This window comes from Dama dama, chromosome 9 (genome assembly GCF_033118175.1).
Source record: "Dama dama isolate Ldn47 chromosome 9, ASM3311817v1, whole genome shotgun sequence".
NCBI classification, from domain to species: Eukaryota; Metazoa; Chordata; class Mammalia; order Artiodactyla; family Cervidae; genus Dama; species Dama dama.
In genome coordinates this window covers 19236200-19259698 of record NC_083689.1, presented here as the reverse complement: position 1 = coordinate 19259698, position 23499 = coordinate 19236200, and the positions used below count along the sequence as shown (strand labels likewise).

The following is a 23499-nucleotide window of genomic DNA, read 5'->3' as shown; positions in this document are numbered from 1 at the left end:
CCTCCAGGGCCCCGCCCACCACTCCAACACCCTCCATGGCTCCCACCGCCCTCTTGATTGTCCGAGGCCAGCCCAAGCCCACACTCAGCCTCCAGCCCCCAGCCCCGGGGCCCAGGTCACAGCCACTTTGCTCCACCTCAGGTCCCACTGACCGAAGTCGTTGAGCCCCTGGATTTTGAGGATGTGCTTCTGAGCCGGCCACCGGATGTAGAACCTGGGCCTCTCCGGGATCTGGTCGAGTTTCCAGCTGATGACCTAGAGCTATTGCTGCAGCCCCGGGAATGCCGCACCACGGAGCCCGGTATCCCCGAGGACGGGTGGGTCGAGTCCCACACCCTCCCTGTCTGTATCCCCACGCTGCCTCTGTACCCCACATCAACAACCCCTCTCTCACCAAGCTCCCGAGAGCCCTGAGTTCAGCTTCTGGCGTGGCTGTGTAACCTCAGACAAGTCCCCTTCCCTTTCTGAGCCTTTACTTCTATATCCCTGAAAAAAAACAGAAGGACAGACGGCTGGAAAGATTTAACTCTAGGTCCTGCTTCTGTGTGGGGCTTCCTTGATGACTCAGACAGTAAAGAAACTGCCTGCAATGTGACAGACCTGGGTTCGATCCCTGGGTTGGGAAGATCCCCTGGAAGAGCACATAGCAACCCACTCCAATATTCTTGCCTGGAGAATCCTATGGACAGAGGAGCCTGTTGAGCTGCAGTCCATGGGGTTTGCAAAGAGTCGGACATGACTGAAGTGACGGATGCTTTCTCTTCTCTGCTTTTGTTTACCCTGATTATATTTTGTACAGAAAGATGGATGCCCAGGTGAGAGCTGCAGTGGAAATGTACACTGAGGACTGGATCATTGCCCATAGGAGGTGGGTCTGACTCGGGGGCAACTCAGGGTAGAGAGGCCAGGTCTGAGCCCAGAGGAACCCACTGTCTGCCGCTGTCGCCACTCCTCCTAGTTATCCGCCCACTGTCCCTGCAAGGGTAGCTGGACTTCTGCGGCGGAGTGTCCGGTGGATGGATGGCCCTGCAGGCATCACATGGGCCTTGAGGGTGTGTCAGTCTGCACCTCGGGGAGCCCTCATCTCTGCTACCCACTCACCCTCCTAGATACCAGCACCTGAGTGCGGCGTACAACCCCATCACCACGGAGACTCAACGAGAGAGGCAGAAGGGGCTCACCCGCCAGGTCTTCGAGCAGGACACTTCTGGGGATGAGAGGTCCGGCCCCGAGGACTCGGTGAGGGAGCCCTGGCAGGGGTCACTATTGGGGGTTGGGGGTGTGTGTGCATGGCCTGCCTGAGGCTTCAGCTCTCAATCCTCTGTGATGGGCAATGACCTGAACAGCCTCCAGCCCCACGAGAAATGTATCAGCTCTGTAACTGAAAAGTTAAGAATCATAAGCATTTATGAAGTGCTTTTTTTTTTTTAAAGTTACTCAGTCGTGTCCGACTCTTTGCGACCCCATAGACTATAGCCTGTCAGGCTCCTCTGTCCATGGAATTTTTCAGGCAAGATACTGGAGTGGGTAGCCATTCCCTTCTCCAGGGGATCTTTCCAAACTGGGGATCGAACCCAGGTCTCCCGCATTACAGGCAGATTCTTACCATCTGAGCCACCAGGGAAGCCCTATTAAGTGCTTGGTGTATACTAAATGTTTTATACTTGTCCTCTTTCATCCTATGAAGCAGGGAAACACCCATTTTGCAGACAAATTGAGGGGGCTGTTCCCTGGTGGTCTAGTGGTTAGGATTCGATGCTGTCACTGCTGTGGCCTGGTTTTAGAACCTGGTTGCAAGGAACTGAGATCCCACAGGCTGCCCAGTGCAGCCAAAATTAATAAAAAAAGAAAAAAGAAACCAAGGCATGCCTGGCTTAGTAGAGGGCTTTCATTGGCCAGCTGAGTTTTGAACTTGTATTTTGTCAACCAATATTTATTGAGTGCCTAGTTTTACCAATAATCATATAAAGAATTACTGTTATTATTTCCATTGTTAGCTGCTTATGAATGTAGTTGGGGAAACTGAGGCCCTTAGCTGTCGGGGTTAAAGACCCAGGGTCACAGAGCTGAGCTGAGATTTAAACCAGGGTAATCTGCTTCTGGGGGCTTCCCCGGTGGCTTAGCAGTAAATAACCTGCTTGCCAATTCAGGAATGTGAGTTCAATCCCTGGGTCTCGAAGATGCCCTAGAGGAGGAAATGGCAACCCACTCCAGCGTTCTTGCCTGGGAGATTCCATAGACAGAGGAGCTTGGTGGACTCTAGTGCATGGGGTCACAAAAGAGTTGGACACAACTGAGCAACTTAACACCAACAAGTCTACTTCTGACCAGAGCTGAGTCTAGAAAGTCTGGCAGATCCTGGGCTAGTAACAGTCCCAGTGAGAAGAACTCTCCCTCCCCTGGCAACAGTGAGCAAGGTCCTCAAAGGTTCTCATTGGCCCAGCCCAGGTAGATCCTGACTTTGTTGTGTTCTGATTGGCCAGGCAAGGGTCATGTGATGCCCAGACTGGGAAGTAGCCTTCCTAACCATAGTAAAGGGTGACGCCCGTTTTGCAGATGAAGAAAACTGAGGCATGGCAAGCTTAGTAGAGGTCCTTCACTGGCCAGCTGAGTCTTGAGCCTTTATTTTTTCATCTGATATTTATTGAGTGTCTACTTTTACCAATAATAATCATATCTCCAGACAGAAGTTTCTAGAAAGAAGGTCAGCAAAGTCCTCAGGTGACCCTTATCATGGTGACCTCAGCCCTTGGTCCTGAGCGTGCCCACTCTCTACTGGCAGGATGATCCCCGACACTCCTCAGGCTCTCTGGACGACAACCCACGAAGCAGTGGTGCTTCTGGCATCTTCGACCTGAGGAACTTAGCGGCAGACTCTTTGCTACCCTCACTCCTGGAGCGCGTGGCCCCAGAGGACGTGGACCGGCGTAATGAGGCACTGCGGCGGCAGCACCGGCCCCGCGCCCTGCTCACGCTCTACCCCGCACCCGACGAGGTGGGTGCCAGCTCAACTCCTCAGCCCCTGAGATCGGTACACAGCCAGTTGACGTGTATCCCTACGTACGATGCCAGTGAGATTTCCTGGGTGCCGAATGTACACCCTGCATTTTAATTTGGTAGCTCTTATTGGATACTCCTAAATTGTATACCCCTGTATTTGTCCAGCCAGCATTTATTGAGAACTTACTATATGCTGCTGTGTTTACTCAACCAATATTTACTGTATGCCTACTGTATAGTCTTTAAACAAACAGCATTTAATCAACCAGCACTCATTAAGCACCTATTATATATGCCTGTATTTATCCACTTAGTGTTTATTGGGCACTTAACTATGGTGTTCAGTCCCTAAGTCGTGTCCAGCTCTTTGCGACCCCGTGAACTATAGCTCGCCAGGCTTCCCTGTCCTTCACTATCTCCTGGAATTTGCTCAAACTCATGTCTATTTATTGAGTTAGTGATACCATCCAACCACCCCATCCTCTGTTGCCCCCTTCTCCTCCTGCCCTCAATCTTTCCTAGCATCAGAGTCTTTTCCAATGAATCAGCTCTATTTAATGACTGTTATTTATTATATATCCCTTTATTTTTATCTACCCAGCATTTATTGGGCTTTTACTATATAGTCATATTTATTCAGTCAATATTCACTGTATGTCTACTGTGTAGTTTTCTATTTAATCAAACAGCATTTGAGCCACTAATATTTATTAAGCATCCATGTATATCCAACTAACTTTTACTAGGCACCAGTATATATATCTGTGTTTTAATTCAGCTGTTTACTGAGTGCTTGCTGTATAGCCCTGTATTTATTCAACCAGTTCTTACTGGGTGTCTAGTATGTATCACTATGTATGTCTAGTCAGCGTTAATTAGATACTTTCTGTATACATCTATGTTTGTTCAAGCACATTATAATAGGTACCCACTACATACCTCTGTATTTATCCAAACAGGATGTGTGAGTGCCTGTTATATAGCAGCCACTGGGGATACAACCATGAACAAGACAGACCCAGTCCCTGCCCTCTGAGTTCAGTCTAGTGGAGAAGAGACCTCCCTACAGGGGATGACAACCCAGAGCAGTGCCGTGATGAGCCGTGTGTCATTGACCCTCAGGGCTTCCCAGGTGACACTGGTGATAAAGAACCTTCCTGCCAATGCAGGAGATGTTAAGAGATGCTGGTTCGGTCTCTGGGTCAGGAAGACCCCCCGCTGGAGGAGGGCATGGCAACCCACTCCAGTATTCCTGCCTGGAGAATCTTATGGACAGAGGAGCCTGGAGGGCTACTGTCCATAGTGTTGCAATGAGTCGGACACAACTGAAGCGACTTAGCACACACGCACGCGCATTGTCCCTCTCACTGCCCTCCGTGTCCCAGCCATGGGGCTCACTGCATCAGGGCCTGGTGAGGACCTGGAACGTTAGATACCTCCAGGTGAAGGAAGGCTGGCTTCCTGGAGGAAGTGCCAGCTAAACTGTGACCTGCTGATGAGCAGGTATTGGCCAGGCCAGGAGGAAGGCAGAAGGAGGGCATTCCAGGCTGGGGAAACAGCATGTGCAAAGGCTGAGAGGCCAGGGACTGAAAGCTTAATCAGGCTGAGGGTAGAGCTGGTCTCAGGCCACACGTTCCAACCCCTCCCTGGAGGATGTGTCCCAGCTGCCCCTTCGGCTCTTGGCAGGATGAGGCCGTGGAACGCTGCAACCGCCCAGAGCCACCTCGAGAGCACTTTGGACAGAGGATCCTGGTCAAGTGTCTGTCGCTTAAGTGAGTGTGCTGATCCGTCCCTCCCTTCAGGCACGCAAGGGGGACCATGGGGGATTACGGTGAGGCACACAGTCGGCGCTCACTATGGGGGCCATGCCATTACTGTGTGCAGCCCTGAGACCATGAGGACCCCCATAGACTTTCAGGCTGGGAAACAAGACTTCTTTCCTTATTCAAAGCCACTAACCCTAAGTTCCAGGTGTGTGCCAGCCTTAGTTCTCAGCCCTCCATGTTTTTGTTTTTGTTTTTTTTTCCATTTATTTTTATTAGTTGGAGGCTAATTACTTTACAATATTGTAGTGGGTTTTGTCATACATTGACATGAATCAGCCATGGAGTTACATGTATTCCCCATCCCGATCCCCCCTCCCACCTCCCTCTCCACCCGATTCCTCTGGGTCTTCCCAGTGCACCAGGCCCGAGCACTTGTCTCATGCATCCAACCTGGGCTGGTGATCTGTTTCACTATAGATAATATACATGTTTCGATGCTGTTCTTTCGAAACATCCCACCCTCGCCTTCTCCCACAGAGTCCAAAAGTCTGTTCTGTACTTCTGTGTCTCTTTTTCTGTTTTGGATATAGGGTTATCGTTACCATCTTTCTAAATTCCATATATATGTGTTAGTAGTCAACCCTCCATGTTTACATTTTCTTTCTATATTTATGTGTGTATGTATTTTTTACTTAAAATTTTAAAATTTATTTTAATTTTTAAAAAACTTTTGCTGTGCTGGGTCTTCGTTGCTGCACTGGCTTTTCTCTAGTTATGGTGCGCAGGGGCTACTCTCTAGTTGCAGTGCATGGGCTTCTCATTGTTGTGGCGTCTCATGTTGCAGAGCGTGAGCTCTAGGTGCACAGGCTTCAGTAGTTACAGCACTTGGGCTCAGGAGTTGTGGCGCACAGGCTTAGATGCTCCGGGATCTCACCGTAGTAGAGATCAAACCTGTGTCTCCTGCGCTGGCAAGCGGATTCTTTACCACTGAGCCACCAGGGAAGCCCTCCACATGTATTATCTCTGACCTTCACCACAACATCGCCTTGTGGGTGCGGGTGGGAAACTGAGGCACAGGGAGGTGAAGTCATTGTGCCCAAGATCACAGTGACTTGTGAGGCCAGAGTCCGGCCCTTGCCCAATCTGCAGCTGACACCCAGGCTAGAGGGGGCACTGGTGACCCTGGGCCTGGCTTCCCGCCGCCACAGCCCCCTCCACATCGGCCCTGGGGAGCAGCCAGAGTGCGTGGGAATAGAGCGGAACAGGATGTGGCCTTGGACCCAAGCCCGGCCCGGCCCCTCCCCACCCTGAGTTCCTGCCTGGATGAGGGCAGGAAAGGGAGGCCCCATCTGGCCTGAGGCCGTGGTGGGCCGCCTGCCTCCAACACACAGGCTGGGAACCAGCTCTGTAGGCTCATTCAGTCATTCAGCCAACAGTGAGCACCTACTGTATGCAAGCTGTGTAACTGGGATGACCACATGGGGCTCTCTAGGTGGGGGACACAACATACACAAAGGTCTGGAGAAAGGAAAAATGAGGCCAAGAGGCGGGTGGGTTTGGTCCACACAGGGCAGTGATGAGCCTCAAATTTTTTTTTTTTTTTTTTTTAATTTCTTTTTGGCTATGCTGGGTCTTTGTTGCTGTGTCCTGGCTTTTTCTAGTAGCATCTCGTGGGTGCTGCTCTCTAGTCGTGTGCTCAGACTTCCCATTTCAGTGGCTTCTCTTGTTGTGAAGCGTGGACTCTAGAGTGCGGGCTCAGTAGTCGTGGTGCACGGGCTTTGTTGCCCCGTGGCATGTGAAATCTTCCCAGACCAGGGATTGAACCTGTGTTACCTGCATTGGCAAGCGGATTCTTACCCACTGGGCCACCAAGACAGTCCTCAGTTTCCCCTTTTGCAAAATGGGACAGGTCTTTCCTACAAGTCCTTAAATGGTGCTTCTGTGTGACCCAGTGGGAATCAGATGCCCTCCCCCACTGCCAGTGCACCAAGGCTGGGCTGGACTTCAAGAGGGAGAGGGTATATGGAAATGGGAGGGTCAAGGTCAGCCGCTGCCAGAGAGCCCTCACTCATTGCAGGTTCGAGATTGAAATTGAGCCCATCTTTGGCATCTTGGCCCTATACGATGTGCGGGAGAAAAAGAAGGTAGAAGCCCCTTTCTTCCCCTTCCTCCTACCTGCTCCTCTTCCTTGCTACAGGATGATGGTTTTCCTGGAGGTGTTGGCTCAGCTGTTTCTTGTGCCCCTAGATCTCAGAGAACTTCTACTTTGACCTGAACTCGGACTCCATGAAGGGCCTACTGCGGGCCCACGTCACCCATCCTGCCATCTCGACCCTGGCCCGCTCTGCCATCTTCTCTGTGACCTACCCCTCGCCTGACATCTTCTTGGTCATCAAGGTATACCGACTGGGGCTGGCAAGGGGGTGATCATGGTGAAGGCCACAGGTGAGGTCCCTGCTCTCATAGAAGATGTGTCACCAAGAATGGTGATCAGGGGTGTCATAGGGGAAGCCAGAGAGGAAGCCTGAGCCCACGGGGAGCTTCTGAGCGAACCCAGGTGAGGAGAAATCACCAAGGGCTTCTTGGAGAGGTGACAGCTGAGCTGACACCCATGAGTGGGCAACCTGGGGAGAAATGGCATCCTGGCACATGTGGGTAGACTTAAAAAAAATTTTTTTTTTTGGTTGAGAGTTTTTCAGTTTATTAGGGGTGGAAAAACTTAATTGGCACATGGTTTTGGATTTTGTTTCCAGGAGTGAGCTCAAATTTCCTTTCCCAAAACGTTCAATTAGTTTTTGATCAATTAATTAATGACATTAATTGGACACCTTCAGGCAGGCACTGCTTCCCGTCAGTCAGGCTTCACAAGAATTCTGGCCTTTGATCCTCCCAGCCCAGGGAGGTGGGGGTTGCCATGGGGCCCATTTTACAGATGGGGAAGCTGAGGCACAAAATCCAGAAGGAATGTGCTGAAGGTCCCACAGCCCCCACGTGGTCAGGATTGGAGTCCAGGCCCAGAGCTGTGCTTGGAGTGGACTTTGCTTATACTAAGAAATAAAGATGTGAATGTGGAGGAAAAATGGAGTCTTGGGCTTGGGGGCGGGGCTTAAATGGTGGGGCGGGGGCAGCTAGTTATGCAGGCTGACAGCTAGCACTCAGTCCAAGGGATAGTGGGAGCCATGGGAGGTGTTGGACCGAGAACCCTAGCTGGGTGGAATGTTTGGGAGACGGTGAAGGTCAGAGAGGCTGGGAGTGAGGTGGGGAGGTTGGGGTCCTGGCAGCACCTCACTGGGCCTGCCCGCCCCTCAGCTGGAGAAGGTGCTGCAGCAGGGAGACATTAGCGAGTGCTGCGAGCCGTACATGGTGATGAAGGAGGTGGACACAGCCAAGGTGAGCGTGGGAGGCTGGGCCGAGTGTTGAAGGGGTCCCCCCGCAGAGCAGATCCTGGATTCAGCAGGCCTGGGACACTGAGCCTGTGGGGTGTGTGTGTCGGGGGTCTCCCCCCAGAACAAAGAGAAGCTGGAGAAGCTGCGCATGGCGGCTGAGCAGTTCTGCACCCGTCTGGGCCGCTATCGCATGCCCTTCGCCTGGACGGCGGTGCACCTGGCCAACATCGTGAGCAGCGCCGGCCAGCCAGACCGCGACTCGGACTCAGAGGGTGGTGAGGAGGCGGGGCTGACGGGCCAGGGGCGGAGCTACCAGGGTGGGGAAGGGGCGCCCTCTGCTGGCCGGACCAGGTACCAGGCCTGAGTCTGCAGTGCCTTGGCTCCCCGCACCCTTCATTTCTGTCCCTCTCCATCACTGTCTCTCCTAGAGCGCCGACCTGCCTGGACTGACCGCCGCCGTCGGGGACCCCAGGACCGGACGAGTAGTGGGGACGACGCCTGCAGCTTCTCTGGCTTCCGCCCAGCCACACTAACCGTCACTAACTTCTTTAAGCAGGTGTCATGGCTGGGGGGGAGGGGGGGGGTGGCAGGGGGCTGAGGCGGGGGACCCCACACACATCCCCATTTCCCTCTTGCGGCCGCACGATCCCCGGGGATCCCAAACCCCTCAGCCCTGGTTCACTGGGGTGGGTTCGTGCAGGAGGCTGAGCGGCTCAGTGACGAGGACCTCTTCAAGTTCCTGGCTGACATGCGGCGCCCGACATCCCTGTTGCGACGGCTGCGTCCCGTGACGGGTGCGTGGTGCGCCCCGAACATGAGACGTGTCACTCACGTGGTCACTCAAACCCACATCTGCTGTGCCACGTCCTGGTGGCCATGATAGACAAAGCCCCGACTTCAGGGGTGGACCTTCCAGTGGGGGCCAGAGAGGAGACACAGAATAAATAAGACAGGTGGTGGGTCAAACGGGGAATGTGGGCAGACCTGATCAAAGACGCGGGGCAGCAACGGGAGTTGAGGGTGACTTCCCGCCATAGCTCCTGAAAGATGGAGCCACCAGAGGGCATTGTGGGAGAGACGGAGCCCTGACCCGGTGGCGGAGGGGCACCCAGGCCTGAGCTCTGAGTGCGTGGGCGGGGCGGGCGGGGAGCCCAGCGGGAGACTCCCAGGAAGGTGCAAACTGACTCCCCCTCCCCAGCCCAGCTCAAGATCGACATTTCCCCGGCCCCTGAGAACCCCCACTTCTGCCTCTCCCCGGAGCTGCTTCATGTCAAGCCCTACCCAGACCCCAGGGGCCGGCCCACCAAGGAGATCCTGGAGTTCCCCGCCCGCGAGGTCTATGCCCCCCACACCAGCTACAGGTACAGCCTCTGGGGCAGGGCACTTGAATATGGGGGGCATCATGTGGAAGGAGGTCTGCTTCCCCTCCGACACATACAGACGCTGGCCTGAGATGCCACTGCTCTGCTTTAATAGGGAATGTATATGCATGACGGGGCATGTCCTTCGTCCACCCCTCCTTGACCGTCCATTTTCTCTGCCTGCGTCCCCGCCTGCTTCCCTCTCTGCTCCATGACTGGAAGCGGGGCCCAGCGCCCTGGCCGACCTCAGTGGATGGGCAGCTCCTCCCTGTGCAGGGGCCGCATGGGGCAGGGCTGTGTCCCTCGGTGCATGACTGGTCCTCAGTTCTGCCCAGGCTCAGGCTCAGGCTGGGAGCGCAGCCATGTGGAGTCTGGGAGGGAGGGGAGGCTTAGCCAAGGCACAGGGATACCCCCATTCCGCTGCCCTCCACACCTAGACCCCCGCCAGGCTCACCTCTCCTGAATCTGTCTCAGCCGCTGCTGCTGTGCCGTCATCTGCTGCTTCTGTCGCTGCACATGACCCGTGAGGACCCACACGATGTGGCTCTGCTCATCAGCATGGGCCTGTGGGTCAGGACAGAACCCTCAGCTGGGGGCCCCCTCACCTCCTATCCCTGGACTCTGCCCAGATTCCCTCGCTTCCCACTGTATCTGTGTGATCTGGCAAGCCACTGCCTCTCTTTGGCCTCAACTTTCCCAGCTGTAAAATGGGGATGAAATAGGAGTCCCTCTATGGGATTGCTCTGAGCCTGATAGAGATTGTGATGATTTAGTTGCTAAGTTGTGTTAGACTCTTGAAACCCGATGGACCGTAGTCCACCAGGCTTCTCTGACCGTGGGATTTTCAGGCAAGAATACTAGAGTGGGTTGCCATTTCCTCCTCCAGGGGATCTTCCTGACCCAGGAATCGAACCTGTGTCTCCTGCATCACAAGTGGATTCTTTACCACTGAGCTACCAAGGAAGCCCATGATAGAGATTATTAGAGGGTATAAAACAGTGCTGGGTACATCATGGGTGCTCCAGAAACACTTTTCTAGTATGCATTTATTGAATAACTACTATGTGCCCCATCCCAGGTTGAGGATTTTATCTGCACTGAGTCCCTGGCTCTATTTTGAGACATCAGTTGTTGTTCTTATTTACAAATAAGGAAACAGGTATGGGAAGGCGCATGGCTTTTGCCCAGGGTCACATAGCATAGAGGCCAGGGTACCAGAAGGCTTAACTGGGTCTGGGGATCCTCTGGGACAGAAGGTTCAGAAATGAGGTCTGATTGTGAATTGAGGTCTTGATTCCCCCAGGGCCAGAAACCCCTTACCTTTAAGTCCTCAAATTCTTGGTGGGCATGGCCCAGCCACACGCCCTTCAGCTGGTCTTCTAGCCACTTCATTTTCTCCCTCAGCACCTGTTGTCCCTGGGCCACCTCACCCAGCACCTGGGCTGTGGCCTCTGCCTGCAGCTTGAGACCATCCTCTTCTACCTACCAATAGACAGTGGATGTTAGTAGGATGACCTACTGAGATCAGCCTGATTTTAACACTGGAAATCCTATATTCCAGGAACCCCCTCACTCCTGGGAAAACCCCAACGGTCAGTCCAGGCATAACTCCACCATAGACTCCTACCCACCCCAAAACACCCCAACTGCAGTGCCCACCTGCATCTCCAATAGACTCGCACGTAGCTCTTGGGCTGCATCCTGGCCCTGGCTGATCTCCTTCCCCAGGAACCCCAGCGCCTGGCCATAGAGGCTCAGGCTGTTCCCGGCCTTTGTCATCTGTGCTTCTGTGGCCTTGTACACGCCGTTGAGAGCCTGGCTCAGCTGCAGGGCCCCGTGGAAGAGCAGGGTGAGCTCCTCCTGCTGCGCTGGCTCCGAGCCACTCATGGAACCCGCCGGTGCCGGCTGGACTGCCATTGCCAGGGCACACAGCAGGCACAGCGTGAGCACAGGCATGGCTGGAGGGCTGGGGAGGGTGTGGCCACAGCCCCCGCGGGGCTGCCTTTTATGCCTTAACTTCAGGTCAGTCATTAACCAGCCAGCTGGGTGCCCCGTGTTGTGCAAGGGCCTGGAGGTGGTACCACAGTTGCATCAGGTGGATGTCCAGCCAGCCACGCCGGAATCACGCTGGCTAGGGCTTGGGGCCAGGTGTGGGCTGGGGCACTGGTGAGAGGATAGGCCCAGGCCTGGCTGGAGAACCCTACGGCTCATGGCCGCCGTTTCCCCTCTGTGGGTGGGCGTGACAACAGGAACAGCAGTTAACAGTGAGGCTTTTATGATCGCCAGTGGTTCACCCGGAGCTGCCCCACTGCTATTACACAGTAGCTGGTCTCATAACCTTCTCACAAGCCTGCAATGCCCAAGTCTTTGTTGACCTGGTTAAGAGCTAGGGGAGCAGGTCGTGGAGATCTTTCAAGGCCACACAGCCTGACTCCAGGACCTCCACGTGCCCTGGATCAATGCTCACTGCTGTTTTTCTCCCTGGATGACTGTGGGCAAGTGCTTCTATTTCCCTGCCTGTGACTGTGAAATGGGGGATGATGTGAGGTCCCCCCGCCCAGTAGGCTGCTCATTTATTTCGATAAATGAGTCGTTTTATGTCAGGTGCTTAGAACAGAGCCCAACACACAGTTGACCCCACATTAGTGTTTGGTGCAATTATTGACATTATTGTTGCTTAATATCATTGATATGACAAAGGCTCAGCTGGGAGGCTTGATGCCCTCATTATACAGTTAGGGAAACGGAGACCCAGGGGGCTGCTGGGGCTTGTACAAGCTTACTCTGGAGGAGGGAGGCAGAACTCTGACCTCAGCCCAGCTCTTACCTCCACCTAGCCTCCGTTTCCCCAGCTGAGAGACAGGCCATATAACTCTAGTGGCCTCTTCTGGGGAAAGGGGCAGTCAGGCTCCTGCGCTGGATGATGGGCAGGTCAGCCTGGGCGGCGCTCAGGCTTGATGCTGGCTGCCTGGGCCATCTTCTTGGAAGCCTGGCCCTGAGCACCCATGTGTCTCCTCTGCCTCCCCACGCACCCCCAGTGACCCTGAAGTCCCTCTGTATTCCCACCCTCTGTCACTCTGTTCCCCCACCTGTGCTCTGAATGGTACCCGTCTATTCCCCGCTCTCTGCACTCCCATCTCCCGCCTGCAGCCCGTCACTGTCCCTGACCCAGCCCTCAGTGTCCCGGCGGGGTGGCCACTGTGCCCAGGCTCTCCGTCCGTCTGACGTGGACGTGCCCCTGCCCCCCAGGAGCCTGCTCTATGTGTACCCGCATAGCCTCAACTTCGGCAGCCGCCAGGGCTCCGTGCGCAACCTCACCGTGCGAGTGCAGTACATGGCGGGCGAGGACCCCAGCCAGGCCCTGCCGGTCAGTGGCTGGACCCAGGGGAGGTGGGCGGAAGCGGGGGTGGGGGGCTGGTCCCCAGCCAGTCCCTTGTGCCTTTGCTCCCCGCAGGTCATCTTTGGCAAGTCCAGCTGCAGTGAATTTACCCGGGAAGCTTTCACAGCAGTGGTCTACCATAACAAGTATGTGGGCTGGGGTGGGGGACTGGTGGGGATCCAGATGGGCAGGAAGAGGGTTGGGGGGATGGCCGGGAAGAGGGGTAGGGGGATGGGCAGGCTCCTGGAGTGCAAATGGGGGAACCTGAGGCAGACAGCAGGGACAGCGGGGCCCAGCAGAGGGGGTGGGACAGGCAAGGGGGAGCCCAGCCCCCAGCAGAACCCCCAGCCCGGCCCCGCCAGGTCTCCTGAGTTCTACGAGGAGTTCAAGCTGCGTCTTCCTGCCTGCGTGACTGAGAACCACCACCTGCTCTTCACCTTCTACCACGTCAGCTGCCAGCCCCGGCCTGGCACGGCCCTGGAGACTCCTGTGGGCTTTACTGTGAGCCCCCCGCCGCCTCTCCCCCATCCACGCCCAGCCCTCCCAGCCCTTGTCCGGCCCCACATCTGACCCCCAGTCTCTCCCCAGTGGATCCCACTGCTGCAGCACGGCCGCCTGAGGACAGGCCCCTTCTGCCTCCCCGTGTCGGTAGACCAGCCCCCGCCCAGCTACTCCGTGCTGACACCGGATGTACGTGCCCCGGACCCTCTGCCAACCAGCACCGGGCCCAGGAACCCCCGTCACTCCCTGCTTTCCTTCCCGCAGCAGCCCTGGGCGCCTTTTCCTCTGTTGAGGCCTCATCACACCCACCCCTGTTGTTAAACCTGTGTGTCCTCCTGCCCCATGGGTGTCCCTCCCTGCTGTGGGGTGTCCCTCCCTTGATAATGCCCCCCCCACCTGTGCACGCACTGTTCCCCACTAAGACCCCACTGCCTCACCATTTCTGGCCCCGGTTTGTAGCCCTGCCTGCCTGATCACTGTCCCCGGAGCACTCTCTCCCCATGGGAATGCTGTGTCAACCTCCCACAAACCCTTTCATTTGCACCCAGGTCCTCTCATTATGCTGTTTTCTGTTCAGTCCCTCCAATAACATTCATCCTCAGCCTCCCTTCTCCTATGAGCGTCCTGGGCATCCCTGAGCCTGCCCAGTGGACCCCCGTTAGTGCTCCCCACAATCCGCCCCCATCTCTGGGCTGGGCTGGGCTGCGGGGCCAGGGGGCAAGGTGCCCAGCTGTTCCCCCAGGCAGGGCCACAGTCAGGCCAGTGTCGCAATGGCTGAGGCTGGTGGCCTGAGCGGCGGTGGGGGAGGGCGGGTCAGTGCCCACCTGGTGTGTCCCTCCCGCAGGTGGCGCTGCCGGGCATGCGCTGGGTGGATGGCCACAAGGGCGTGTTCAGCGTGGAGCTCACAGCTGTGTCCTCTGTGCATCCCCAGGTAGGGGGCGGGCCGTAACCCAGGAGTCTGGCCCTGGGGTTGGGCAACAGTTTCTTCTGTCCTGGGAGGCCTGGCCCTGGGCCATGGACGTGACTTTGGTCAGCAAGGCTGGCTCCCAGGGAAGCTGCTGACTCAGGCGGGGGTGGCCATGCCAATGGCCATCACAGCTGGAGCTTTGGCCTTTTTTGCATGGTCTCTCCTCTTCCCCCTGCCCCCGGGTTGTCCCTTACTATGTCTGTAATCGCTCCTGTCTTTTTCTTTTTTTTATTTATCAATATTTACCTATTTATTTATTTTTGGTTGTGTGGGTCTTCGTTGCTGCACACACTTCTCTAGTTGCAGTGAATGGGGGCTACTCCCTAGTTATGGTGCATGGGCTTCTCACTGCGGTGGCTTCTCATGGAGTGCAGGCTCTCGGGCACACGGGTTTCAGTAGTTGCAGTGTGTGGGCTTCAGTAGTTGGGGCACGTGGGCTCTAGAGCCTGGGCTCAGTAATGGTGGTGCCCAAGCTTAGTTGCTCTGCGGGCATGTGGGATCTTCTTGGGCCAGGGTTCGAATCCACATCCCCTGCATTGGCAAGTGGATTCTTAACTATTGGACCACCGGGGAAGTTCCCTCCTCATTTCTTTTCCATTCACTGGTCTCCAGCCTCAGTGTCTAGACCCACTCAGTCTCCCGCTCACCCCTGGTCCCCCACCAGGACCCCCACCTGGACAAGTTCTTCACCCTCGTGCACGTCCTGGAGGAGGGGGCCTTTCCGTTCCGGCTGAAGGATGCTGTGCTGAGCGAGGGCACCGTGGAGCAGGAGCTGCGGGGCAGCTTGGCGGCCCTGCGCCTCGCCAGCCCCGAGCCCCTTGTCGCCTTCTCCCACCACGTACTGGACAAGCTCGTTCGTCTGGTTGTGCGACCCCCGGTCATTGGTGGCCAGATTGGTGAGCTGTCACAGCCTCAGACTTAAGTTTCCCCATCTAGAGAATGGGCCCAGTGTCTAGTGGTGACCTCCCATAGCCCATTTATCTCTCAACTTTCCAATCTGAAAAATGGCCCCTCAGTCCCCTAGTCCCCTGACCTTTTGAAGACCACATGACCCCCTTGGACCCTGAAGTGTAGGAGCTTGGAACTAAACCTGTGCTCTGTCCGGCAGTGAACCTGGGTCGTGGCGCCTTTGAAGCAATGGCCCATGTGGTCAGCCTCGTCCACCGGAGCCTAGAGGGTGCCCAGGACACCCGTGGTCACTGCCCACTGCTGGCTGCATATGTCTACTATGCCTTTCGACTGCCTGGCACAGAGCCCAGCCTCCCAGGTGGTGAGTGTTGGTAGGAGACTCTGGGGCGCAGGAAATACCTGGGAGGGAAGCATCCTAAGCAGAGGGAAGGCATGTGCAAAGGTCCTGAGGCTGTACAGGCCTTGGTTGGTTTGCGCAATTTATAGGAGAGCAGGAGAGAGAGAACTTTGTGCCCCAACCCGAAGGCTGCGGTCTCTGTAAATTTTATTGTCAAGTGATTCAGCCAGTCAGCAAGCAAGGACTGGAGCAGAGCTGCCTGGGTTTGACTCTCAGTTCTGCCTATAAGCTCTGTGACCTCAGGCAATGACTTTACCTCTCTTGGCCTGTTTTCCTATCTTTTAAACAGTGATAATAGTACTGCCTCTCTTGGGGAAAGTGAAAGTGTTAGTCACTCAGCGACCCCATGGATTGTAGCTCACCAGGCTCCTCTGTCCATGGGATTCTCCAGGCAAGAATAGTGGAGTGGGTTGCCATTTCTTTCTCCAGGGGATCTCCCTGACCCAGGAATTGAACCCAGGTCTCCTGCATTGCAGGCAGATTCTTTACCATCTGAGCCCCTAGGGAAGTCCAAATGGCATAGTAATCCATGTGAAATACTTGGCACAGTGAACACTCAATAAAATTGGATGTTTTCTTTCTTTTTTTTTTAAAGTTGGATATTTTCATTTGCTAAATAATTAATAACAACCAGTAATCCCTTTGGACACATAGAATATGCCAGGCACTCAGTGTTTTTCATCCTTCTCAAAATTGCTATGAGGCAGAGCCACTATTACACCCACTTTTCGGGTGAGGAACCTAGAGGTTTAGAGGCAGAAGGTGACTTTGGGGACTTCCCTGGAGGTCCAGTGGTTAAGACTCTGTGCTTCCACTGCAGGGGATGTAGGTTCAATCCCTGGTCGGGGAACTAAGATCCTTCATGCTGCATGATGCAGCCAAAAGAGCAACCCCATAACAAAAAAAGAAAGTGACTTCACCAAGGGCATCTGGCTGGGAAGGGACAGGAGGTCATCAGGGCAGGTGGGCAGGGGGCTGAGCGTATTCCTTCCATCCTCAGGGGCCCCTCCAGTGACGGTGCAGCCTGCCACGCTGGCCCGTGGCCCTGGCCGCCCCGCCAGCCTCTACCTAGCACGTTCTAAGAGCATCAGCAGCAGCAACCCCGACCTGGCCGTGGCCCCTGGCTCTGTGGATGACGAGGTCTCCCGCATCCTGGCCAGCAAGGTAGATGAGGGGCCCCTGCTGGCGCCAGCCTCAGTGGTCATGGCCACTGTGTGGGTGGGTGAAAGATCTCAGTGTTGATGGAAAACAGGGAATGACAACCAGCAGCACAGATGAAGACTTGACCCTGGGGGATTCCCTGGCGGTTCAATGGTTAGGACTCCACACGTTCACTGCCAAGGGTGTGGGTTCAGTCCCCGGTTGGGGAACTAAGATCCCACAAGCCACGTGCGTGTGTGTGTGCTGAGTCGCTTCAGTTGTGTCCAACTCTTTGTGACCCAGTGGACCTTAGCCTGCCTGGCTCCTCTGTCCATGGGATTCTCCAGGCAAGAATATTGGAGTGGGTTGCTATTTTCTTCACACAAGCCACCCAGAATGGCAAAAAAAAAAAAAAAAAAACACTTGACCCTGGACAGCGGGGCTGGGCTCTGGCTGTTAGTTCGGGAGCTGTGACTTGGATTCTGAGGCTGACCCAAGGATGGGTGACTGGAGCTTGAAAAAAGAGAAGCGTGTATGTAGCGCAGCGGGGTGTTTCCACATGTGCCACAAGCATGTATCTACAGGGGGGGCGCCCATGTGCACATTGCCCACGCACATTGGAACACGGTTGTGTGTACTCGTGTGTTCCATGCACAGACATATGTGGGAGGCATATACACACATATGTTGTGTGTGTTTTGTACACATGTATTGCAGGGTCACATGTGGGTGTCCACGTGGGCACATGTGTGGCCCAGGGCAGTGAGCACGCTCCATGTTTGTCGCTGGTTTCCCTACCCTCTGCCCATAGACACTACCACTTACCCATGTATCTCCAGGGTATCGACCGCTCACACTCCTGGGTGAATGCTGCTTATGCTCCGGGAGGCAGCAAGGCTGTACTGCGACGGGCCCCCCCTTATTGCGGGGCCGACCCCAGACAGGTGCCCTCCCTACCTGACGTGCCTCTGCACGTGCATCACCCCACCTCAGCATGGGCTCCTCCCACCTTCCTGGCTGCTGCCAACTAACCTAGGGGGGCTGCCTGGAGGAGGCGGCAGACCCACCCTCCACCTCCTGCCTTCGTTTGGGGCTGTGGCATGGATGTTGTGGATGTTATAGGCAACACAGGGGCATCTTCACCAGCCTTTTGCTGCCACACAGACCACAGCCTCAGGCAGAGACAGAAGGGACAGAGTGGTATCCAAATAGCATGCAAATGATGTGCAGTGACAGAAAGGGAGGGGCAATATGCAAATAGCATGCAAATGACCCAGCCACTCTAACCTCACTTCCTGCATGGCCTCTCTCTCTGTGTCTCCTTAATCCACTCTGTTCAGGAGATTCAACTGTCCCCTTGACACAGCAACCTGAATGATGCCCAGAGGGTGGAACTGAACCTTGGCTCCCTCACCCCATTTCAGGCAGAGGGACCCTTCCCAGGACCCTGGTGTGGGGAGGGGCTGTGCCCTCAGATAGTCCTGAGATGAGTCCTCATTCTGTTAGGGGCTCACCCTGCACTCCAGGCTCTGAATTTTCAGAAGTGGTGAAGACTCGCTGTTCAGTACAGCGGCCCCAAGCCTGGGAAGGAGTTAGGGCGTCACAGGTAAAGACTTTGTTGGGGAGACAGATCCTCAGGCCAGCCTCATCCTTGAGCTGCTGGCTAGTCAGGGAGATTGATGCCCATCAAACAAACACACGACTATGTTAGTGCAGGAGGTGAAAACGCCTGCAAGGAAGTGAACCAAGACAGGGTGATCTGAAGAGTCTCTCTCCTAGGTGACCTAAAGAGTGAGATGGAGCCAGCCAGGGACGAGTGGGTGTTCCAGGTGGAGGGGAAGGCCTCTGCAGAGGTTGGGAGCAAGCTCAGAGGCCCCTGGGCACCCAAGGCTAGATTCCCTGCACACTTGGCCCCAGGCCAAGTGTTCCAGCTTTGTGCCTGTCACCTAGGCAACCTGCACGGCCTGGCAACCAGGGGACCGACTGTTCACAGCTTGAGCAGGGGAACTTCTGGGCAGACTTCTAAGATTTCTGAGAATCTGGCTTCATGGGCCTTTCCAGTACCCCCCTGACATTTTTAACAGGCCTCCCCACAGTGTCCTCAGTTCTCTGGGGTGTCGGCTGGGCTTGGAAGAGCACACTGGAGGTGACAAGGTGTCAAGAGGGCAGGCATTCCAGGCCTCAGGAGGAGGAGGGGGGAGGCAGCAGTGAGGCTGGCCTTGGCAGTGGGTGACCCATCTGATGCAGGCCAGGGAGCCCAGGGCGTGTAGCTGGGACTGTAGGAGCTGTGGAGGCCCCCTCATGCTTGAGGCAAGGGCCTGGGCAGTTTCAAGGGCTGGGCCAGTTCCATCATTGGGTCATCTCCTCTCCCTGTCAGTGGCCTTACCTTCTGACCAGCAAAGGAGGCGGGGAGAGTGGAGCTTGAGCACTCCATGCCCATTTCACAGATGGGGATGCTGAGGCCTGGCGAGGCCCCAAGTAAGGCTGGAGTGGGGCCAGGCCTGGAACCTGGAGCTCTCGGCTGCTCCTGCTGCCTCTCATCATTTCACCTCCTCTGTCTTTCTGTTTCTTCTTTCTCCTCCTCCATCCTCCCCTTTAATCCCCTTTGTCTGTACTCTGCGCCCCTGTCTACACTCGCACTCCTCCACCTTGTTGCCCTCTGTCCATCGGTGAACTCATGGACTCACTCACCCTCTACCCTCAACCCCACTTGCTGTCCCTGCCTCTGACCACATTATCTTCTCCATCTATGTTATCTTCCCCATTCATTCTTTCCACCTACGCGCCACCCCACCACCACTTTTCTCTTACCTTTGTCTGCTGGGTCCTGCTCCATCCGTGCTCACCTCTGACGGGCTCCCGTCCACATCCTCACCTGTCCCCTTCACCCTGCTTGTCACCTCCTTACCGTGTCTTGCTTATTCTCATCTCTTCCATCACGTTCATGCCTTCTCCATCTGTACCCACACACTGCTGTCTTTATTTATTAACACTGCTCGTTCCATCCACACCCCCCCTGTCCATCTACATGGGCACACCTCCCCTCCATCCACGCCGTCGACCATCTCTCTTCTCCATCCGTACCATCTGCACCCACACTAACCGCCCCCCACCCCCCACCATCCCATTCCCTCGCCATTCCATCATAGGCCATCGACCGCAGCTCTAGCCGAACCTCTTCCTGCCTCGAGAGCTCCTCCTCGTCCCTGCCCACCACCCAGCCGAGACCCACTGTGCAGAAGGTAGTAGGAGGCAGGGGGTGGGTGACTCCACTTTGGGATCCAGAGCTCCCTTGACCCCCCAAGCCCAGTGGGGTCTGGAGAGCCAGGGAAAGGGCACGCTGACTCCTTCTGGTCCCTCTCCTCCTGCATGGCCTCCCATTGCTCTAACCCCGAGCCATCCAGCTGCATCCTCCCCTGTCACACTGGGGGTACTGCGTGGGCGCCTCTGCACTCCGTGACCCCTGCCCCTGCCCCCAGCTGCTGCATGAAGAGCTGGCCCTGCAGTGGGTGGTCAGCGGCAGCGCTGTGCGCGAAGCCGTCCTGCAGCACGCCTGGTTCTTCTTCCAGCTCATGGTGAGACTCCCTGTTCCCTGCCTGAGAGCAAGGGGCCCCGAGGAGACTCTCTTAAGGGAGAGAAACCCCCTGAGATTGCACCTAAGCCCCCTAAGAAATGGCCCCAAGAGACCCCCACATGGAGATAAGAGATGCCTAAGTGAATCTCTCCCTGGAGAGCCCCTGAAACTTACCTGAAACTCCCTCCCCTGTGTGAAGGATTCTCCCCCCACTTTTCCTGTGACACCATTGAGAAACTCTACCTAGCGAGGAGACCCACCTCATCCCCAAGAGACAGAAGGAAGCTATTGAGATCAGACTTGAACACGCCCCCAGACTCTTCAAGAGGTGCCTTGAACTATTCCTGCTGACTATAACGGCCGCCACCTCAATCTGGTGGGCCTTGAAGCCCCACCCTCTTTCCTACCGCCCAACTTTGACCCCTGGAGACCAGTTCTAGCCCCACACAGGCTCTCTCTGAGCCTCCTACCCCTCTAGCTAGCCCTCACTTAAGCCCCACCCATGGCCTTCTTGGGCCCCGCCCACACGGTCAGGTCTCAGGATTCCTTCTGCCCACCTTTAGCCCACCTCAAGCCATCACTCACAGTCCCCCAAGTTCCACCCCCTTCTGGTGAGCCACCTCCACCTCCACCCCCCATCCTGTTGCTTGGCCCCCAGGTGAAAAGCATGACGCTGCACCTGCTTCTGGGTCAGAAGCTGGACACACCCCGCAAACTTCGCTTCCCTGGACGATTCCTGGATGACATCGCAGCCCTGGTGGGCTCTGTAGGCCTGGAGGTTATCACCCGCGTCCACAAGGTGAGGGGTGTGGGGCCTCCGTGGTGTGGGGGGGGGCAGGGGTGCTGAGGGAAGACATGGAGCCAGCCAGGTGGGGTTCTAATCTGCCCGGTGCTTCCTGGCTACAAGACCACAAATCCCATTCACTGGATGGGTCTGTTCACTCAACATCTGTTTCTTAAAAGCACCTACTGTGTGCACAGCCCTAGGCTGGGAACTAGAGACAGATGGTGGTGACCAAAACAGACCCAGTTCCTTGCCTTCATGGAGCTGTTAGGGAGAGATTTGAAGGAGGTAAAGGAGCAGTCTGTGTGATATCCAAGGGAAAAGTGTTCTAGGCAGCAGGAGCAGCAGTTGCAAAGGCCCTGAGGCAGGACCTGCCTCCGTTAGAAAGCAGTGAGGAGGTGAATGGCTGCAGTGGAGTTAACCAAGGACGGGAATGAGAGTTGGGGAGGGCAGGGAGGTGGCAGGGCAGATCCATTAGCCCTTAGCACAGTGGCAGTATACAGTAAGTACTCAATAAATGGACATTGATATTCTGAGACCTTGACAATCATCCAGACTCTGAACTACTAACCTAGTGCTCACAGGAGCTGAGCAGACAATAATAATGATAATCAAATTGTGCGTTTGTTGAGCACTTGGCTGTGTACCTGAATACTTTAGGTGGATCCCATCATTAAACTCTCCCAACAGCTTCATGAACTTAGTGTTATTATTTTCTCCATTTTACCAATGGAGAAACTGAGGCAGAGAATGACTAATAACCTGATATTACATGACTGGGAAGGGGCAGAATGGAGATTGGAACCCTCACCACCAGGTTCAGTTGGGAGAGTAGGGCTTCTGGTGGACCAGAGGGCATGTGCCCACTGGCTGTGGCCAGAATGTTTGATTTTTTTTAATATAACTTTATTTATTTTGGGTTGTGCTGGGTTTTCATTGCTGCTCGCACCTTTCTTTAGTTGCGGAGGGTGGAGTTTACTCTAGTTGTGGTACTCAGGCTTCTCATTATGGTGGCTTCTCATTGTTGAGCACAGGCTCCAGGGCACGTGGGCTTCAGTAGTTGTGGCACGTGGGCTCCGTAGTTGTGGCTCCCAGGATCTAGAGCACAGGCTCAGTAGTTGTGGCACACAGGCTTAGTTGCTCCGAAGCATGTGGGAATTCTCCCGGATCAAGGATTGAAGCTGTGTCTCCTGCATTGGCAGGTGAATTCATAACCACTGAGCCACAGGGAAGTCTAGAATGTCTGATTTTCAAAGAGAAAGGGGACTTCTGTATTTGATGGGAATTTCCCAGATGTTTGAAATGCCGGTCCAGCCCAAGCTGGCCCTTGTGCAATTCCCCATGACCTTTGGGCTGATCTCAAAGGCCTTGACCTGGTTGCACTAAAGTCTCCCTAAGAGCTAAGTTCCAGATTACGAGGAAATCCCTCTTCAAGAGGCCTATGGGGAAGAACAGCACCCTTGAGAAGCAGCTTCATCACAGCCACTGGGTGGGGGGCATCGGTGACGGGTCCCAGCGGTCGTTCCTTCACTGGACATTTATGGAGCATCCAACTATATCAGACTCCATGCACCAGGCAGACCTTGTCTCTGCCCTCCTGTGGACTTGGAGCTCAGGCAGGTTTTGTATTTTGTCTCTGGGTCACAGGACCTGAGAACCCCTGAGGCTAACTTGTGAGGCCTTAGGGTAACTCATGAGAACAGGAGGGCAGCTGGGCCTTGAGGCCATACCAGCCTCCTTGCTGTTCCACTTGCTGGGCACTTCCTGCTCCAGGGCCTTTGCACTTACTCTTCCTTCTTTCTCATCCTTCAGGCTTTCCTCTCTTTTTTTACTTAATTACTTTGTTTTTGGCTGTGATGGGTCTTCACTGCTGTAAATGAGTTTTCTCTAGTTGCAGCAAGCAGGGGCCTATACTCCAGTTGCAGTGCTCAGGCTTCTCATTGTGGTGGCTTCTCCTGTTTTGGCCACCTGATGCAAAGAGCCAACTCATTGGAAAAGAACCTGATGCTGGGAAAAATTGAAGGCAAAAGGAGAAGAGGGCGGCAGAGGATAAGATAGTTAGATAGCATCATCAACTCAATGGACATGAATTTGAGCAAACTCCTGGAGATAGTGAAGGACAGGGGAGGCTGACATGCTGCAGTCCATCAGATTGCAAAGGGTCAGATATGACTTAGGGAATGAACAACTCTTGTTGTGAGCACAGGCTCAATAGTTGTGGAGTATGGGCTTAGTTGCTCTGAAATGCGTGGGATCTTCCAGGTCCAGGGATTGAACTTGTGTCCCCTGCATTAGCAGGCAGATGCTTAACCACTGGACCACCAAGGAAGTCCCC

The 23499-nt window shown here is 55.1% G+C and overlaps 2 protein-coding genes across 8 annotated transcripts in view; one reads left to right on the top strand and one right to left on the bottom strand.

Annotated features, from left to right (window-relative positions):
• The window catches only part of DOCK6 (dedicator of cytokinesis 6), a 48158-nt gene that overhangs the window by 8368 nt on the left and 16291 nt on the right, over window positions 1–23499 (top strand). For 2 of the 7 annotated variants that reach the window (XM_061150359.1, XM_061150356.1), the window contains exons 3-26: window positions 142–317; window positions 800–868; window positions 1110–1239; window positions 2783–2995; window positions 4687–4772; window positions 6844–6910; window positions 7014–7163; window positions 8076–8156; window positions 8274–8427; window positions 8581–8708; window positions 8853–8946; window positions 9351–9513; window positions 12763–12880; window positions 12968–13038; window positions 13255–13393; window positions 13481–13582; window positions 14238–14324; window positions 15025–15256; window positions 15469–15630; window positions 16667–16830; window positions 17646–17750; window positions 19956–20048; window positions 20286–20381; window positions 21039–21179. In XM_061150359.1, the coding sequence (XP_061006342.1) occupies window positions 142–317; window positions 800–868; window positions 1110–1239; window positions 2783–2995; window positions 4687–4772; window positions 6844–6910; window positions 7014–7163; window positions 8076–8156; window positions 8274–8427; window positions 8581–8708; window positions 8853–8946; window positions 9351–9513; window positions 12763–12880; window positions 12968–13038; window positions 13255–13393; window positions 13481–13582; window positions 14238–14324; window positions 15025–15256; window positions 15469–15630; window positions 16667–16830; window positions 17646–17750; window positions 19956–20048; window positions 20286–20381; window positions 21039–21179 (3021 nt within the window). The remainder of the gene's footprint in view (window positions 1–141; window positions 318–799; window positions 869–1109; window positions 1240–2782; window positions 2996–4686; window positions 4773–6843; window positions 6911–7013; window positions 7164–8075; window positions 8157–8273; window positions 8428–8580; window positions 8709–8852; window positions 8947–9350; window positions 9514–12762; window positions 12881–12967; window positions 13039–13254; window positions 13394–13480; window positions 13583–14237; window positions 14325–15024; window positions 15257–15468; window positions 15631–16666; window positions 16831–17645; window positions 17751–19955; window positions 20049–20285; window positions 20382–21038; window positions 21180–23499) is intronic. The other 5 variants (XM_061150363.1, XM_061150361.1, XM_061150362.1 and 2 more) reach the window with 3 other exon arrangements.
• Window positions 9538–11469, bottom strand: ANGPTL8 (angiopoietin like 8). The gene is made up of 4 exons (XM_061150364.1): window positions 11173–11469; window positions 10834–10995; window positions 9968–10077; window positions 9538–9884 (listed from the first exon to the last, which is right to left on the bottom strand). The coding sequence occupies exons 1-4, from the start codon at window positions 11467–11469 to the stop codon at window positions 9857–9859; spliced, it is 597 nt and encodes a 198-aa protein (XP_061006347.1). The 3' UTR covers window positions 9538–9856.